The 17,391-nt window shown below is 36.0% G+C and overlaps 2 protein-coding genes and 2 long non-coding RNA genes across 4 annotated transcripts in view; 1 reads left to right on the top strand and 3 right to left on the bottom strand.

Moving 5' to 3' along the window:
* Positions 1-5,535, bottom strand: part of LOC106526309 (adhesion G protein-coupled receptor E2) — an 8,662-nt gene extending 3,127 nt beyond the window's left edge. The window contains exons 1-8 of the mRNA XM_014020887.1: positions 5,519-5,535; positions 5,324-5,449; positions 2,862-3,005; positions 2,719-2,756; positions 2,230-2,310; positions 833-862; positions 555-717; positions 363-476 (exon numbers count right to left, since the gene is read on the bottom strand). Coding sequence (XP_013876341.1) covers positions 363-476; positions 555-717; positions 833-862; positions 2,230-2,310; positions 2,719-2,756; positions 2,862-3,005; positions 5,324-5,342 — 589 coding nt within the window. The 5' untranslated portion in view covers positions 5,343-5,449; positions 5,519-5,535. The remainder of the gene's footprint in view (positions 1-362; positions 477-554; positions 718-832; positions 863-2,229; positions 2,311-2,718; positions 2,757-2,861; positions 3,006-5,323; positions 5,450-5,518) is intronic.
* A 41-nt stretch (positions 5,536-5,576) lies between these two features.
* On the bottom strand, positions 5,577-8,616 carry LOC106526316 (uncharacterized). The gene is made up of 3 exons (XR_001311247.1): positions 8,599-8,616; positions 5,785-5,913; positions 5,577-5,665 (listed from the first exon to the last, which is right to left on the bottom strand). It is a non-coding gene; the product is annotated as an uncharacterized LOC106526316 (long non-coding RNA).
* LOC106526315 (uncharacterized) lies at positions 7,209-7,740 on the bottom strand. The gene is made up of 3 exons (XR_001311246.1): positions 7,655-7,740; positions 7,386-7,424; positions 7,209-7,287 (listed from the first exon to the last, which is right to left on the bottom strand). It is a non-coding gene; the product is annotated as an uncharacterized LOC106526315 (long non-coding RNA).
* A 76-nt stretch (positions 8,617-8,692) lies between the features above and the next one.
* On the top strand, positions 8,693-15,498 carry gtf2f1 (general transcription factor IIF, polypeptide 1). Its single transcript, XM_014020894.1, has 14 exons — positions 8,693-8,795; positions 9,076-9,139; positions 9,268-9,314; positions 9,474-9,546; positions 9,693-9,886; positions 10,247-10,417; positions 10,540-10,745; positions 10,835-10,985; positions 12,800-12,855; positions 12,991-13,122; positions 13,250-13,320; positions 13,809-13,950; positions 14,072-14,204; positions 15,015-15,498. Exons 2-14 carry the CDS (start codon positions 9,128-9,130, stop codon positions 15,217-15,219), a joined length of 1,593 nt encoding a protein of 530 aa, XP_013876348.1. The 5' UTR covers positions 8,693-8,795; positions 9,076-9,127; the 3' UTR covers positions 15,220-15,498.
* The last annotated feature ends 1,893 nt before the right edge of the window (positions 15,499-17,391 follow it).

The raw sequence follows: 17,391 nt of genomic DNA, 5'->3' as shown, positions 1-17,391 counted from the left end.
GTATACTGTATATATGTGTGTGTATACATTGACCACCTGTACACACAATCTCATTGTTCTGGTCACTACACAGAGTTTGTGACTGTAGTTGAGGGCAGGAATGTAGACCTGACTAGTAAACAGAGAGCCTCTCCTTGCAGCTCAGTCCTCTCTTTACCACAATGGACCAGCACTGATGCACCGATATGTTTGTCAAGCTCATGCTCCATTCTTCCCTCACTCGTAAACAAAATCCTGAGGTACTTGAACTCCTCCACTTGAGGCAGCACCTCGCTCCCTAACCTGGTAAGTGCAGAGCACCCCTTCTCTGACTGAGAACCATGACAGAGTATAATTTAGAAAATAGTACCATTTTCCCTCACCGTTATTCACTTTGGCTATAGCTTCCAAGTTGATCTCCATGGAGTTTTTTCCGGATGAGAGGTCGAAGCTTTCTGATCTGTTGTTTCCAGACTTGATCGTTTCAAGAACCAAATCTGGCACAGAAAGCAGACTTTCATTAGACAAACACAAAGCACAGAAATTTGTTGAAGGTAAAGAAAAACAGACCTTACCCACTGTTGGAGTCTTTAGAGTTTTCTTGGCTTGGTTCTGACCCGGCTCCACCATCGCAGAGACCAAGCGGTCCGCGATGCTCAGGATCAGATTGCCAGTTTCTGCGTCTCCTTCACTCCTCACCTGTGTTGATGGTGCACGGGGTCCAACACCTGCCACCTCCTTTACAAATAAAACATGTACAGCAAAAAGGAGGTCATCTACCGAATTAAGCCAAGAACCAAAATCTAAGAAGAGCTTAGGTATTATTTTTTGGTTGATTAAAAAACTGTTGTACCATTGATACAGAGAAGCCATTTGCTACAATCTGTGGAAAAAAGAAGAAAAAGATAGAGAAGGAATAATATTACAATAATATTATCACATATTCCTAAACTGTGCAAATATTCATTCATTTATTTATTTATTTATTTAAAAAGGACAATGCACATTAATCAATATTCGGTGAATATAAATGCGCCGGAATTAACACAAGAGCTAAATTTCATCCATAGTCCTGAGCAGAATAAAAGGATAACAGTTCATAAAACAAGTGCACAAAACAGACAAAATTCAACACTGCCCAACAAATACAAAAACTCCTCAGTCTACAAGGTCTACAGTTAAATTAATGTACAGGTGAATGCAYGACTGATGATTTTACCTTAAATTATGTTAGAACTTTTTGTTTTACAGACACAAGCTGCAACCTATGTGGATATTGTAGGCAAATGTACAATTTACTGTAGCAACAAGTTTGAAAAAGAGAGGATTTGTAATCAGGTGAGAAAATATTCAGCTTCCTTTATGGTTGTTTCTTTAAACTCAAAATCCTCATATTTTCTAACATGTTGGCCTGAATCATTCAACACTAAAATCATTCCAATGCTTGTGCTTTAAGTTTAAAGAATAAATACAAAAAAAGGATTTTTTTTAAAGTGCTTGTGACATGCATTTCTTTCAAATACAAAAAGTGAAAACACAAAACTGGACATTTCAGTAACTTGGCATAATACACATGATTTTACCCATTTTGTCACATACCGTACCTGGCATGTTTTCTTTTGACCTTGGGTCAACCATAGTGAAACAAGAAGTGATATCAAAWGTGAACTCTTTAAGAAAGACAACTCCCTTGTCTTTGTTTATTGAAACAATATTATTTGGTCCCTGCCTCTTCATCTCTCTCTGATTACCGTTCCACTGCTGCCATTGTGCTGCTCAGGATGACAGACTGTAATGAACTGAAGATTAAGAGCAATTTGCTGGCTTTTTTTTTTTTTTGTACAGTGCCATGAGACGACATCTGTTGTGACTTGGTGCTATAGAAACAAACTGAACTGAATTGAATTGATAGTGAATCAAAGAATCTAAAGAAACACTAAATTTGTATCTTCTTTGTGTTGTTGGCTGTTGTAGCAATGCTTTGTTTACAATCAGACATTCCCCTTTGACATCACTCCCTGTTACTTCACACGCAAATGTCTCAACTGTTCATCTCAGTGGTGTAAACGTGTTTATTTTTTGCAATATTTTTTCATGTTATCTTTCAAAAAACGCATTCACATTTATCATAAAAAAGTTTATGTCACAGGTACTTTAAGCTTCAACATTTTACTAAACTTTTTCACTTTTTAGGAAAATGACATTTGGCACAATGTTGAGTATAATTTCATGGAATGATCTTCCACTGACCTCTTCTGCCAAGACGATGCCTTTGTTATTTTTCAGCTGTTCGTCCAGGTTGATTAAAAATGTTCTCTGTTTTGTCTGCCCCTATTTAGCAAATCCAAAAAGCAAAAGAAAAAAAAATCAGGTATTTTAGGTCACAAGACAAGAACTAGTTTGCTATTTAGTGAAATGTGTTTATTTTTTATATACATGTGGCTTAAACATTGAAATGTTCATATGTAGCATTCAAACAGAAGCTTAATTTAAGATTTATTTTTAATCGGTATGAAAACATTCATAATCCTAGATTATTCATAACCATAACATAAATTCATAACTAAAGTCTTAAACTTATCTATGGGGAATTATTTTTAATCTCCATAAAATATTTTTAAATAAGCAAAGATATTTCTCTTCTAATTTGCCAGCCAAATATTTTTTTAATTATTTTTAATGGAATCTTAAAGATATTTGCATTCATTTTGAAAGTTCCACTTTTCCGACATTGTTTACCTCAGGTGGAGTTATCTCATCCATAATCAGCTGAAGATCTTACAGGTCAGAAGAGAGGAAAACAACAAACAAACAAAAGGTTATTTGTCACATTTGGATGTGACGGTGTGTACAACTGCAAAYAAAACAGATTCTGATCCCACCTTTACAAAACGTGACCCCTATTTTCCACACAACTCCAGTTGACGGAAAGAATCCATCAGAGCACGAGCAAAAAAAACCTCCCGGTGCGTTCATACACAGAGTTAGTTCACCACAGGCATCAGGTTCATTGCACTCATCGATATCTGCCAAGAGACAAATAGAAATCCTGCTGAAAACTCGTAAAATACAAAATGCAAATAATTTTATGGAAACAAATATGAGTAAATGATGGGCAAATTAAATCACGTGGAATTAAATGAAAACTTGTCAGTTTGTTAAATCTTTAGACTTTTGTGAACCCTAAACTATATTTTTGGAACATCCACATGATGGGTATAGGGAACCCATCCATCCATCCATCCATCCATCCATCCATCCATCCATCCATCCATCCATCCATCCAACAGGAATCAATGGGAAACCAGCTTAAACAGGGAGGTCCAGACATTGCTTTCCAAACCCACCTCTACCAGCATTTTTGGGAGGACTTCAAGGTGTTCCCAAGTCAGTAGAGAGACATACTCTCCAGTGTGTCCTGAGTCTTCCCTGGGGTCTCCGCTCAGCTGTATATGTCTGGAATGCCTCCCTATGTAGTTTTTGAGGCACCCTCACCTGGGGTCTCATTTGTATAGGATTGGGTGGAAACCTCACTAAAAGTGAATGTACGGCCAAAAGGCGGAAATGGCGTACGCCAAAAAAATTCAGATTTATAAAACCGTGCGTACGCATGTTTCTGCGCATCTTTCCTTTATAAATCACAACCTTGGCGTAAAAAGTGGCGTACGCCAGTTTTATAAATCTGACCCCAGGTGCTCGAACCACCTCGCGGGCCTCATGCATAAAGGATTGCGCAGCTTTCACACTAAAAGTTGACGTACATACAAATTTAGAAAAGTGCGCCGCACCAAAATATTCAGATGTATAAAACYGTGCGCACGCAKGTTCCTGAACGTGGAACTGAGTGCACCTGAGACCCCTCCCCTGACACGCCTCCATTTAAATATGTAAAATAGATGTAAATGTGTCCAGCGTGTGAGATTCTCCTCAGATTGTCCTCTCTGTGGGATCAGAAAAGATTTTTAGATGCAGGAAAATTATACATTAAATGGAGAATGAGTGATAAAATTGCCAGCGGGGTGTAAAAACGAGTTTGCCACTCGCAAAGGTGTGTGTGGGTGTTGGTGTGCATGCGTGTGTGCTGTTAGTTTCAGCGGCACATGAGGCTGACAGACATTTCCACCTTTACACGTCTTTAATAAATGATTGTAAACACAGAGGAACATCAGTTCCTCTGTGTTGGTAGAACTTAGAAAAATATTTATTAAATGGTTGAAGTGAAGGAACGAGTGACTCAGCGCTGTGAGTTTCTGCCGCTGTGTGGGACTGGGAACAGCTGACAGCTCATCCATATGCACAACTTTATGCAGCTGAATTAATCTGCTGACTTGACAAAGTTTTTTCTTCTCAGTGAAAATTAAAAATGTTAGAAAATTCACACACATTTTTATTTTCCTCATCTGTGTGTGTGCTCTGCAGGCCATGCGCTCAGTGTGTGTTTCCAACTCGTGACAGAAATATAAAAGCTTTCCAGTTTACAGACTGGACTGAGGTTCTTTTGATCATTTTTAGGCTGATCTRTTTTCTTGTCTGAGGTTCAGTTTCATGATTGTTCAAGTTTAAACAATAAAAACTCAAACTAAAATAAAAATCTAACACCGTATTCAGATGCTCCTTACTTCCAGAAAACACAACAGAGTCCTATTTCTGTGGATTCAGKTCAGATTCATGACTTTGTGGGTTAAAACTGTTCACTGAAAAACTTTRCGTGGCTGCCGCACATTCTCACAGCAGGTGAAAAGTGTGTGTAAACATAGACAGACTTTGACGCAACGTTGGTTCTGATACATCCCAACGTGGGCGTAGAACCTGATGCACGCAACTTTTTTGTGCGTACGCACCGTTTATACATGAGGCCCCTGGCTCCTTTTGATGTGGAGGAGCAGCAGCTCTACTCTGAGTCTCTGCTGGTTAAATTAATTTATCACCAGGGAGAGCCAAGCTATTGTTGCATTCTGAGAAAACTGTCAATTGCTTTAAACCCAGAGTCTGTGACCATAGGTGAGGTATACAGCTCCTCCACTTGAGGCAGCACCTCAGACCATTTTGAAGAGGGCAGTCCACTGTTTTTCAACTGAAGATTAGATTTGAAGGTGCTGATCCTCAACTGCTTCACACTTGACTTTGAACAGAGCTAGCTGAGGATCATGACACAATGATGCCAACAGAACATCATCCACCATTAGCAGAGAATGAATCCCAAAGTCATTAGACCCTTTAGGTGCAGTGAGGAATTCTGTATTCTACCGAATTGTTATTGTATTCTGAATATTGATACAAACTGATCACTGATCATTTTTATGCAGTTTGGATCTTAAACACTTCCTACACTATAGATACAAACCTTGGCAAACAGGAACCATATGTGGTGCATTATAGTAGTTTTTGTGGCAGTCACAGCTGTAACTTCCTATCTGGTTGGTACAGTCTCCATTCTCACCACAGATATTTTCAAGACACTCATCAATATCTGGGGAAGAAAAAAAAAGTTAAGTCGAAGCCAACCATACGATGGACACATTTTCATCCCTACAGATACCTTTGCATGGGTTGGACACTCCAGGGGGTAATTCAGGATTTGTTGTATTGTATCCATCCAGGCATTTGCAGAAAAATGATCCGATGGTGTTTATACATTTGGAGTTAGGGACACAAACTCCAGGAGTTATCTGACATTCATCTATATCTGTATAGAAGGTAAATTATATTTGTGAAATGTGATTTTTTTTTCTGAAACCAGTTTTTTTTTATGAAAAATTAAACCAATATTCCACATAGTGTAAAAACAAAATGAAAAGTATTTACCAACACAAGGATATGAATCTGCTGTTGGTAACTGATCCTGCTGCATTTCATATCCAGCAACACAACTACAGCCTGTAACCGTACACTCAGCAAGAGGTCCACATGAGTCTGGATTACATTCAAAATGATCTGAACACAGACAGTTAATTATAAGATGCAGAAAGAAGGAAAATTGTGCAAAGAAATGAATTGTGCTATTTAAAATGGCACAATGCATTTTAAAACAATTGCAACAAAATGATTTGTGCAGAACAGTAAAACATTAAAAGAACAAAAGCTAAATCCAAAATTACGTAGAAAAAAAAGCTAAAAACTAAAACTAGTAATACAAATATCAAACTAGAAAAACTGTAGCAAAATCTAGAATTGCGTTAATTGTATAGCTTAAAATCAAAAATGGAAAAAAAATATGGCTAAAAGCTAAAATTGGACAAACCATAGTCAAAGGCAAAAATATCAAAACAGTAGCTAAAAGCTAAAAATGTTACATCGTAGTTGAGTCTAACATTAGGAAAACAGCTAAAAGGTAAATGCAGTCAAGCAAAACAAAAGCTAAAATCTGAAAAACAATAATAAAATGAAATGTAAAAGTTAAAACAAGTATAACAGTAGAAAAATGAAAATAGATAAAACATTGTCTATTGCTAAAATGAGCAAAAAAAAWCTAAAAGCTAAAATTACCACATTAGCTAGAAGATCAAATTTGCTAAAGCATGGCTAAAAACTAAATGTAGTAAAATAGTAGCTAAAAACTCAGATTTGCTCAATTGTAGCTAAAAGCTAAAAAGAGAAAGACAAAATCAAGCTGAAGTCATAACATAGTTTCTAAAGAAAATTAAAACATTTCAAAATATTTCTGCTTGGATTATTTTATAAATATTTTTATTTTTGTAAAAAACACTAAAGAATTCTAAATCTTGATCCTTTTTATTAAAAGTTATAGCCCATTGTTACTGACTGAGCCACACGTTTTGATTTGAATGGTTCAAAAAGCTCTCAGTATGCTGAATTAATTTAACTTTAAAAATGTCCAGAACTTTTATCAGGAAAACAGTATATAAATAAAATAGTGCCAAAGCTGTACATTATGTATTTGAATGAAACTTGAATGACGTTGATCAGTCTTACTGATAACATAAGCTGAATCGTGATATRAGTAACTGTTTGGTCTGTAGATGTAGAATCCTTCAGGACACAGAACCACTTCCATCTTCACACCATATTGCACACAAACTCCAGTTTCAGTGTAAGCAGTTGTTGTTGACGGCGTTTTGGATTCCGTTGTTGGATGTGTAAACGCAAAATAGAGATAGATTGGGTTTTGGGTCCCACCACGTGGACCTTGAATGCAGCCTGTGACGATTCTGTCTCCACCAATCCCCACGAATCGCCACCAATTCCCAGCAAGATGGGAATCATTTTTAGGGAAGCCCAGGAAGGAAGTAGATTTATATCCAGAGTTACGCCATGGTTCAGTTATGTTTTTGTAATTATCACAAGAATCTGTACAAAACATATATAAAATAATAATGTTTATTTCAATTGGATTGAGGTATTCTTATTTAATCAAATACTTTTTCATCTTATCACATCATGCATACCAGGTGGAAAAACACTGCTGCCACAGATAAGAAGAAAACCTGGAAAGCAAACAGACATGCTTCAGAAATAAGACATCACTGATGTAATACTCAGCTTAATGCAAACATTTAATTATCATTTAACTTAATGTACATTTTAAATAGCAGTTAATTGTCTTGGAAGAGCTGAATTTTGAATTGTTACTTGCATTTTCTTTGTAACTTCCAAACAATATATACAATTTATTTAAGAACTATCTACTTTTCTAAATCAAATGCAATGAACTCACCCAGAAAAAGCAAAAAAGTGCAGCCCTTCATGGTTTCCGATTCCTCTGCACAAAACCTCAGCTGCCACTGCACAGCATCCAAAAACTGTTTTTACAAGATTTAAATCAAAATGCAAAGCAATAATGCAAACCCATTTATATGTCATGGAAATACTTTACAAATCACACGCCTCATGACATAATACAGRCAGGGGGAGAAGAGCTCAGAGAAGAAATTTATTCAACAGATGTCATTTAAACAAAACTGGTTTGGAATTTGTTCAGTACATAAAAGTTTGTTGCTGTAACTGTGTATTTTATAAAAAGTCAAACCTTGTACTGAGCCACATTCAGCTGATTAAATCAACAGTGCCCCCTACTGGTTAAACGTTAAAACACTTTCAACGTTTGGTCATGAAAAACTGCTTATTGATACAAACTTTTCACTTAAATATGAACATGCTGTTTTTGGTTTTCTTGGAAAGAATACCAATGTAAACATATTAGCAATTGATTTAATTGTAATATTTGGCAAATTTCATGTTAACAAATGTAAATTTTCATGATCTTCAATGTTTTTCCCCAGTTTTTGTTAACAAAATCGAACTGCATTTCCCCACAGATTAAAAATAAAATAAAATAAAATAAAATAAAAAGTGGTAAACAACTTTTAACGCTGTAGGTCATTATCACCTTATCATAATCATCTTTGTTTTAAATTTATTGTACTTGCCATACTATTTTTTACATATTTTGTGTTCTATTCTTTGTTCTTTTTTAATTGTGTTTATATTTGTTATTGTATTTGTAAAAATGTCTTTCAATAAAATGAAATAAATAAAAAATCTGCTGTTTCTGTTATCTCTATGCTCAACTCACAGTAAATTTATTTTACTTTAACATTTAAAATGCTTTTTTTCCCCTGAAAAAATAAATATAAAAATAAAAAATACAAAAACACAAACCAAGCACACGGTTTCCTGCTTCGGGGACACCGTAGTTGTTGACTAGGAACCATTTGTTGCCAGTAAATGTTTCCTATCGAACCTATTAACCTATAGAACAAATCGTTCACCTGCTATTTTTTCTCCTCTAAAAAGCTGTTTCATTTAATGTCCAAAGACTCTTAAATCTATATATGTATTTTTTGTTTCACACAAAGGTGAGTGAATTTGAAGTTATAATACATAAGATAAAGTAAAGCTGAGCAAAGCCATCTGACGCATCGAATTGTTAAAGCTAACCGTGTTTAGCAACAGGAGCTAACGTTAAATCCTGATGGTTTTTAAGCAAATATTTCCCAGATGCATCATCACACTAACTAGCCTCATGTTTTGAAATGGGAGCTGCATCCTCTATGCTCTTTTTCTGTCAGATAATAATGATTAAACAAGAATTGCTTAAATAATTTATTATTCTCATATGTAATTCTTCTTTTTAAGTGTACTAAACTAAACTGAAACAGCTGTTAAGCAATTCAAACGTGAATCAACCATGACCTCTCTGGTAAGTCACTAAGTTTCGTCCACCTTTTGACACAATTTGTTATAATAATTTTATGTTAGCAAACATGTCTGAATTAAACTCTGAATTACAGAAGGCAAACATAACATTTTACTTTTTTATTATTATAGGGAAACAGCAGTTCTTCAACTACAGAGTATACTGTAAGAGTCCCCAAGTAAGTAGCATGTTTGTTCAACCACATGTAGATACAAATGTGAATACAGTTGCTTATTTGCATTAATCATAATGTTAAATATCCCCTCCTGGCCTTGAGAGGGAAAACAGTGTTAACAGAATAATATTTTGATTGCATATTTGTTTTATTTTCTGATAGAAATACCAACAAGAAATACAATATTATGGCATTCAATGCAGGGGACAAGGTCAACTGTTCAACCTGGACACAGGTAGACTTTATTTATTTATATTTCTAAAAGTGGCTTTTAAAGCAAATTAGAGAAATATAAAGGAGAGTAATGATTACAAAAAAGATAACCCAGTTTCCAGATCTCACACTTGAATTGGGTTTTGTAACTTACACCTGCCTTTTCAGGCTCGTATGGAAAGAGACATGAGTGCTCGGCGGATATATGGAGAGGAGGAGACTCCGGAGAGTGGTGCAGGCAGCGAGTTTGGAAAGAAACAGCGTGAGGAAGCTCGGCGAAAGAAGTTTGGCATTGTGACCCGCGAGTTCAAGGCAGAGGATCAGCCGTGGATTTTAAAGGTCAATGGCAAAGCTGGCAAGAGGTGAGGAAAGAGGGTCTGTTTTTTTATGTGTGTGATTTATTTATATTTTCACTCACTTTACTGACTGTATTTCATAATTTTATTATTGTGTTTAGGCAGGATTAAACAGCTTCATAATTTGAAAGGAGTACATTTTTTAAACGTTTTGAAATTGTTCATATAATCTTTGTTCCCTCTCACCATCCATTTTGTTTATGGAAGACAAGTTTTAACCTTTCTAAAATGTTTCTTRTAACTTAAGTTTGTTTTGTTCCATAAAGTTAACTAGATCTTTTATTTTTTCAGGGACAAAAAAATGAAAATACTTGTTTTTCTCAACCTTGAGAATATATTTTTTTTCTTGCCTGTCTGTTCTGTCAGGTTCAAAGGGGTGAAGAAGGGCGGCGTCACAGAAAATGCGTCCTACTACATTTTCACACAGTGTCCTGATGGAGCTTTCGAGGCTTTTCCTGTTCATGGGTGGTACAACTTTACACAACAGGCAAAGCATCGAACTCTGACGGCYGAAGAAGCTGAAGAAGAGTGGGGCAGGTGAGGAAAATGAACCCGGGAGAGCACRTGTTTAAAAATAATTTAGAACATTTTGCATTTCATATATGTGCGCTCGAATTAAAACAAACAACAACTAAAGTTCTGCRTTTCTTTGTTTGCAGGCGGAACAAGGTCGTAAACCACTTCAGCATCATGCTTCAGCGGCGTCTTCGGGAGCAGGAGCGCGGCGACGATGAGGAAGACGAGGCCGAAAAATCGGGGAAGAAGAAAAAGAAGGGAGGCGGGCGAGGGGGCGACCTGCTCATCCACGATCTGGAAGATGACCTGGAGATGAGCAGCGACGACAGTGACAGCAGCATGGGGGATGGTAAGGAGGCAGAAACATCATGTACCATGTATTTTCTTTTTTTTATTATTATTATTATTACTTTGGGCTTCTTTTTTTGTGTGTATCAGATGGAGAAAGCAAGGTAAAGACGAATAAAGCGACAGGGAAAGGAAAAGGAAAGAAAAAGAAACGTAAGAGCAATGAAAAGGATGCCCTGGAAGACAGCGATGATGGGGACTACGAGGGTCTGGAGGTGGATTATATGTCAGATGAAAGCAGGTCAGAGGACACAGATTCCTTCTTGCTCAACACCCTCCTCAGTATAGCTCTGCTTTATGAGTACAGTATCTCTTACATTGTTCTCATGCTGATCAGAGTGAAGAATTATGGCAGGGTTCCTGCAGATCCTTAAAAAGTCTTAAGTCATTGAATTCATCAATCCAAAAATAAGGCCTTAATTAGCCTTAAAATGTCTTAAATCAATCTTTCAGAGGTCTTAAAAATGTTAACACATTGTAAGTAGGATGATTGTAATTCATCTCAAATATTAAAATAATTGGTAACTTTTATTTTTTCAATATTCACATGCAGACGTTCCCCTTTGACATCACTTCCCGTTATTTCACATGCAAATATCAACAACTGTCCATCTGAGCAATGTGAAAWTAGTTTTATAATATGCTAATAATGTTGTCTTTCCAAATGATGTCACGGGCACTTTAAGGTTTCATCTACAGCAAATTGGGGTTAAAACCCCACCGTGGGTCCTAAAACTCCAAATTTTTGGTCGTTAGAGGGTTTCCAGAAATTTAATTAAGTTTAAAACTGACTGCTAAGAATTTTTCTGCTTTAGCAGAGTTCGTGCGGAAGTCTCAAATTTGAAAATCAAAATTTTAGGCCTAAAAAGTCTTAAAAATGCCCAGATTTTCATCCAAGGTCTTAAATTTTATTTTGTCAAGTCTTATTATTATTTTTGTTTTTTACTTTTGATCATTTTTGAGAAGCGCTTGCTGCATAAATAAACAGATTAAAGTGCTGTAATCAGAGGTTGAAGTGCTAAGTTTTCTACTGGTCTTGGTACGTGGTTAAACTACAAATCCTGTGATAACTGCAAGCAAAAAAATGGCACAGTTCACGCCCGGGTTTTAGACCTTTTTACTACTACAACCCCCTGCATATGGCAGCTTGTTCACCCACCTAAAAAAACCAAAAAGTTCAGTCATGTCCACTGTTTGTGGTTTAAACATGGGAAAGTGTGTTTTCAATGAGACTTGGCTGATATCAGTGATTTTTTTGCACTCGGTTGGAACCGGTCCACATCAGTTGATATGAAGGTCTCATAGATATGACCATTCCATTAAAATAATTTAATGTTCTTGTATTACAATTAAATATTCTTTAAYAGTTAAATTGATAGCAATAAAAGGTTTAAATGTTAAAATTTCTGGGACCATTTGAATGTTTCTGTTAATGTGTCGGTTTGGTCTTAAGTGTTATTCCTAATGGTCTTGAAAAGGTCTTAAATTTACCTTACTGAAACCTGCATGAACCCTGTTTAGTTAGATACTGATAAAAAACAATTGGTCTATTAGAAATATTTGAATACTTCAACCAAAATACTTTGTTTTGTGAGTTTCTGCCAGTTTTTTTTTTTTTTTTGGTCATTTGTGTTTATTATGAAATGGGTCTTAAATTTAATTGCACTTGGCATTAAAAAGTCTTAAAAAGTCTTAAATTTAACTTTCCTTAAACTGTAGGAACGCTGTATGGGTATTTTGCCCATATACACAATAACTACATTTCTTTTCAAAAAGTATGTGTGAATAAAGCTAAAATTATCATCTTTATAAWGACGTGGCAAAGCTGATAGACCAAAAGTAACTCACGCCCATACCTGGAGTATTTACAGATGCTTACTGTAAARTGAATGCTAACTTATTTGTATGTTGCAATTTTTAGCCCTGTTTGTTGTGGAGTCTCTGAAAATGAGGCCGTGAGAGGAGGAACTTATGTTTTTTTTTTGTTTGTTTGTTTGTTTGTTTGTTTTTTGTTGTTGTCGTTGTTTGCATTAATTTTTTTTTATCCATCATCAGCTCAGATGAAGAGCCGACAAATGAAAAACCCACTAAAGAAGAGGAGCACCCAAAGGGTTGGTACAATCTACGCTTCCTTATGAGGAAAAAAATATATAAAATAATAAAATTAATTGTTCTTGAGTTTTGTCAGGATTTTTTTTTTATTAATCTCAGTTGTGATCGTTTCTCTCTAACTGTGTCTTTTGTAGGGATTGACGAGGCGTCGGAGAGCGAAGAAGAGAGTGAAGAGGAGAAACAGAATGAAGATGAAGCAAAGGAGGAGGAAGAGGAGGAGGAAGGGAAGAAAACCCCGGTTCAACCGGAAAAGAAGAAGAAAAAAGGTACACGCGCTTTATGATTTTTAGGTTTTATTTTAATGTAAGAATTGCAAGCTAATATTAAAAAGTGCAACGTGCACAATTTCCAAACCACTTTTTTTTATTTGTTCTGTGTATTTTTGTGTCTCAGASAGCAGCGGGGAGTCAGAGAGCTCGGATGACAGTGACATCGAGGGAGAGACGGCTTCAGCTTTATTCATGGTGGTTGGAGTGTGTGGGCCTGAGAAACTGGATGATTTTTTTTATTCTTATAAATTACTTATAATTTACTATATTTAGATTTGTTGACAATAGTTGTGTGGATGAGTACTTGGAGGAATCATGAATGAATACTACATTTTCTTTTATTTATGACATATTTGTAAGAAAGTGTTCCAAAAACTGGATGCCTGAATAATAGCACAGAAAACCAAGTTAATTCCCTGTTTTAAAAGGTTTATTCTTCCGATCTAAAAGCTTAATTCATGCTCAGAGTCGCTGTCTGTGGGTGGCTCTGAGACCTTTTACATCAGCACTGTTACATTGGTATGTCAAAAAGTGTTTATCCTGCAGAGGAGGGGCACATTAAGCAGAAACATACTGATTATTTTCCTGTTTAATTGCACAGAAGCTATAATTGATCACAAAGTGTAAAATCTAAAATTCAGTCACTAAATTTCCTTCATCTCTTTTACGTTTCCTATTTGTAGAARAAGCGGACGCCTCCGAAACGCGCGGGTGGCCGCGGCTCTGCGGGCAGCTCCAGGACGGGGAGTCGTCCCGGGACGCCGTCGATAGACTCCGCCTCCACCTCCAACACGCTGCGTGCCGCTGCCAGCAAGCTGGAGCAAGGTGCGCTTTTAGAAACCAGCAGAAATCCTTTGACTCCAACAAAATATGAAGCGAAACTAGAAAATTGGGCGATTGAAAGTATTTTGCGTTAAAGATTAACTTAATGAGGCTTTTCGTGCAGGGAAGAGACAGGGCGCTCCTACAGATTTGCCTGCGGCCAAAAGGCTCAAGATGGAGCCCAACAGTCAGAGTCCTGTTCCCTCTGGGAAGAGCACGCCTCAGCCCCCATCAGGCAAATCCACCCCCAGCTCAAGGTACTGTCTGTCTTTTAAGACATCAATGCACTGTGATAAATGACATCAGTATTGTTACTATTGATGATAATACTGAATTTATGAGTTGAAAATTCAGTTTCGTTCCACTGCTGACATGTAGTCAAATATTTTCTTAAAGCTACTCAAAGCAAAATATGAAATCAAACATTAAAAATGTTATTTTGTGACCCATCATATCGAAATGAGGATGAAGTCAAATTTGGTCAAAATGACCTCATTACATTTTCAGATTCTTGGCTTTAAAAGCTACGTTTTGACACCTGGATCATTCTGATATCATCATTAAATCCATAAATATGAATTAATTTGTCTTGTTGGTTATAATAATACATAAATATTTGGTCTGAATCCTTTTTTATGTCATTTTAATGAGGTATTTTTTGATGTCCTTATAAAGAGGAAACCTCAAATTATATTTGAATATTGAGATTTCCCAGCTATAAAGAAACTAAACTTTGCTAGCTCACAGGGAAAATCTCAAAACTTTAAGGCATTTTTCCTCAAAATTAGGTTTTTTGTTGCTACTGCTCAAAAAAGTGCTTCAAAATTTTGTGTTGTGATTTATATTTCAGACAGTTCATTCAGATGATACAATTGATAAGGCTTTTATTAATTATTTTGAAAAAAATGCAGTTTTTGTTAACATTTTAGTCAAAACACTATATTTGCCTACATATACCACTTTTGGACTTAATCCTCGTTTCGATGTGATGGATCACATTTATTCTGATACACTGTGTAATTATTAAAGACAGGTATAAAACTGTTTCTGCTCCCCCCGTCACACAGTGACGTGCAGCTGACTGAGGAGGCGGTCCGCCGCTACCTGATCCGTAAGCCGATGACCACCAAAGACCTGCTGAAGAAGTTCCAGACCAAGCGCACCGGCCTGAGCAGCGAGCAGACGGTCAACGTGCTGGCACAGATCCTGAAGCGCCTCAATCCCGAGCGCAAGAACGTCAAYGACAAAATGCACTTCTACCTGACAGAGTGACCGAGCGGTGGGGGTGAAGAACGGTCGGACGCTCTTCTCTGACACTTGGAAGGGTTTTGTTTAACAAACAGAACTTGGAACTGTTTTACAGAAGTATTTTGTTGAACATTCAGAATTTGATTTAGTTTGAACTCACAGGGTGGAAGGTTTTGTTTACGTTGGGTGAAAAACAAAGTGTGTTAACAGGTGACCTTAGAGCTCAGTTAAAAATTTCAAAACATTTTGTTTTTTGTGTGTTTTAAGTTGAACCTTTTTATAATAAAATTTAAACCAAACTTTTTTTTTCTCTTTTACTCATCTTTTACTTACCAGTTTAGGGGAGACCGGGGACAAAAGCAACAAGGGGAGGTTGCAACACATCATTTTTCTCCAAACAGAAACAAGCTAGAGTGATGACAGTCACACTGTACATGTTCAGTTAGAGGCCCCATCTTGCAAAAAAAAAAAGAAAAAGTAAGCAGATTCAAAAACTGCTCCAGAATTTATTTAAAAAAAACTGTTTGAGGTACCAAAGTATTTTTTTTTTTGCCCAGCTTTATTTTTGTTATACTGTTGTCACTGTTTTTGTGATCCAGCTCAAACTTATATGGTTTAAACAAGTGATATGTTGACTTTTAACTAATACAGTTACATGTATCCAGATCAGCTTATTTAGCTAACACATGAGGTTTTATAATGGCTGACAGGAAGGGGGACAGTTGCAATAAATCCAAATAAAAACAGTACATACAGATGATATTAAAAGGTTAAATTAAGTGTACAAGTGTGTTTAAGATGTATTTTCTGCAGTCGTTTTCAACAATGGTTTTAAAATCCCAGTTTCTTTCAATGTAATTTTTGCATAATGTAGGCGCACAGTGACAATAGGCAAAACAAAAGTTAATTGCCTCACAAATTCTTCTATTATCCTTATTTCTAAAAGCCAACTGGATTTTATATCAATCTGAGTCTTTGACATCTGTATATAAGGTCTACTCATCAAGGAAAATCAATATTCATCATTTGATCAGAAAGAATAAATAACACTGTAATATCGTAACTTACAGTTTTTATGAATTAAGCAATAATATAATTATAAAATAATAAAACTTATTTACAGTGAAATATATTGTTTTGATAACATGTAACCACCCCCAAACAATGTTGCAACTGTCCCCTGCTCCGGGGTCAGTTGCAACATCTGACTTCATTTTTCAAATGCAAATTGTGAAGAAAGTACATGCTTTCATCATCTATAAATGGTTTTGACTATTAACAGACAGATGTAAGTTTATGGTATTAAAATTTGGTTTGTCTAATTCAAACCATCTCTGAGTAACAGAGTCAAATGCAAAAGTGTTGCAACTGTCCCCAGTCTCCCGTACTTGTTTTCTGGGATGAAAAGTAATTTGTTCCCATTGGGACTTTTCACCTCTTAAAAATGTTTTGTAGACGATTTATTGATAAATACGGTAAATATAATTATAATGTTTATAGAAATGTTTATATTAAAGCTCCAGACATCATATAGATCATGAAACAGAGGAAAAGGTCAAAATAAGACCAGCATTWAATGTTAAATAAGTCTTCCCATTTCAATTAATGCATAATTTAAGTTGGTTTGTAGTTTGAGATCTTCATATTAATATTGCAGTGTTATACAATAGCATTAATAGCCAGAGAATAGCCTTTTTCAACATAATTATGGAGTATGATTTATTTCAACTCATATCTTCACACTACTGAAATATTAAGTTTTTAGTGAAGAAAATCCGTCTGGATAACAGCAGACCAACTGCATGTAAAATATACGACTGGTCTGGACCACTCGTGAACTTTGTTCGTATCTGAAAAAAAAAATCTTACATGAAAACTGTTGAATGCGTCAAGTAATTTCTCCCAAATCACTTGTACGCAAAACTTAAGAACAAATGTGTTTGTACGAATGATTCTTGCATGAGGCCCAGTGAAGCTAGTTTAAATACTTTCACAAACTTACTACACGGGTTTAACTTAATGCTTTTCACAATTTATGTTTTCTAGGACACTCAGACATTCAGCCACAGAAGACACAATTAATATAGAGTACTATACTATTTACTGTAGAGCAGTGCTTCCCAAAGTTGGGGTCAGGACCCAAAGTGGGGTCCCGAAACATCAAGGTGGGGTCCTGAAAAGATTTTCTGAATTAAT

This window comes from Austrofundulus limnaeus, unplaced genomic scaffold (assembly GCF_001266775.1).
Source record: "Austrofundulus limnaeus strain Quisiro unplaced genomic scaffold, Austrofundulus_limnaeus-1.0 Scaffold271, whole genome shotgun sequence".
Taxonomy (NCBI): domain Eukaryota; kingdom Metazoa; phylum Chordata; class Actinopteri; order Cyprinodontiformes; family Rivulidae; genus Austrofundulus; species Austrofundulus limnaeus.
Note: the sequence above shows the minus strand (reverse complement) of the source record. Positions and strands in the feature narration are given on the sequence as shown.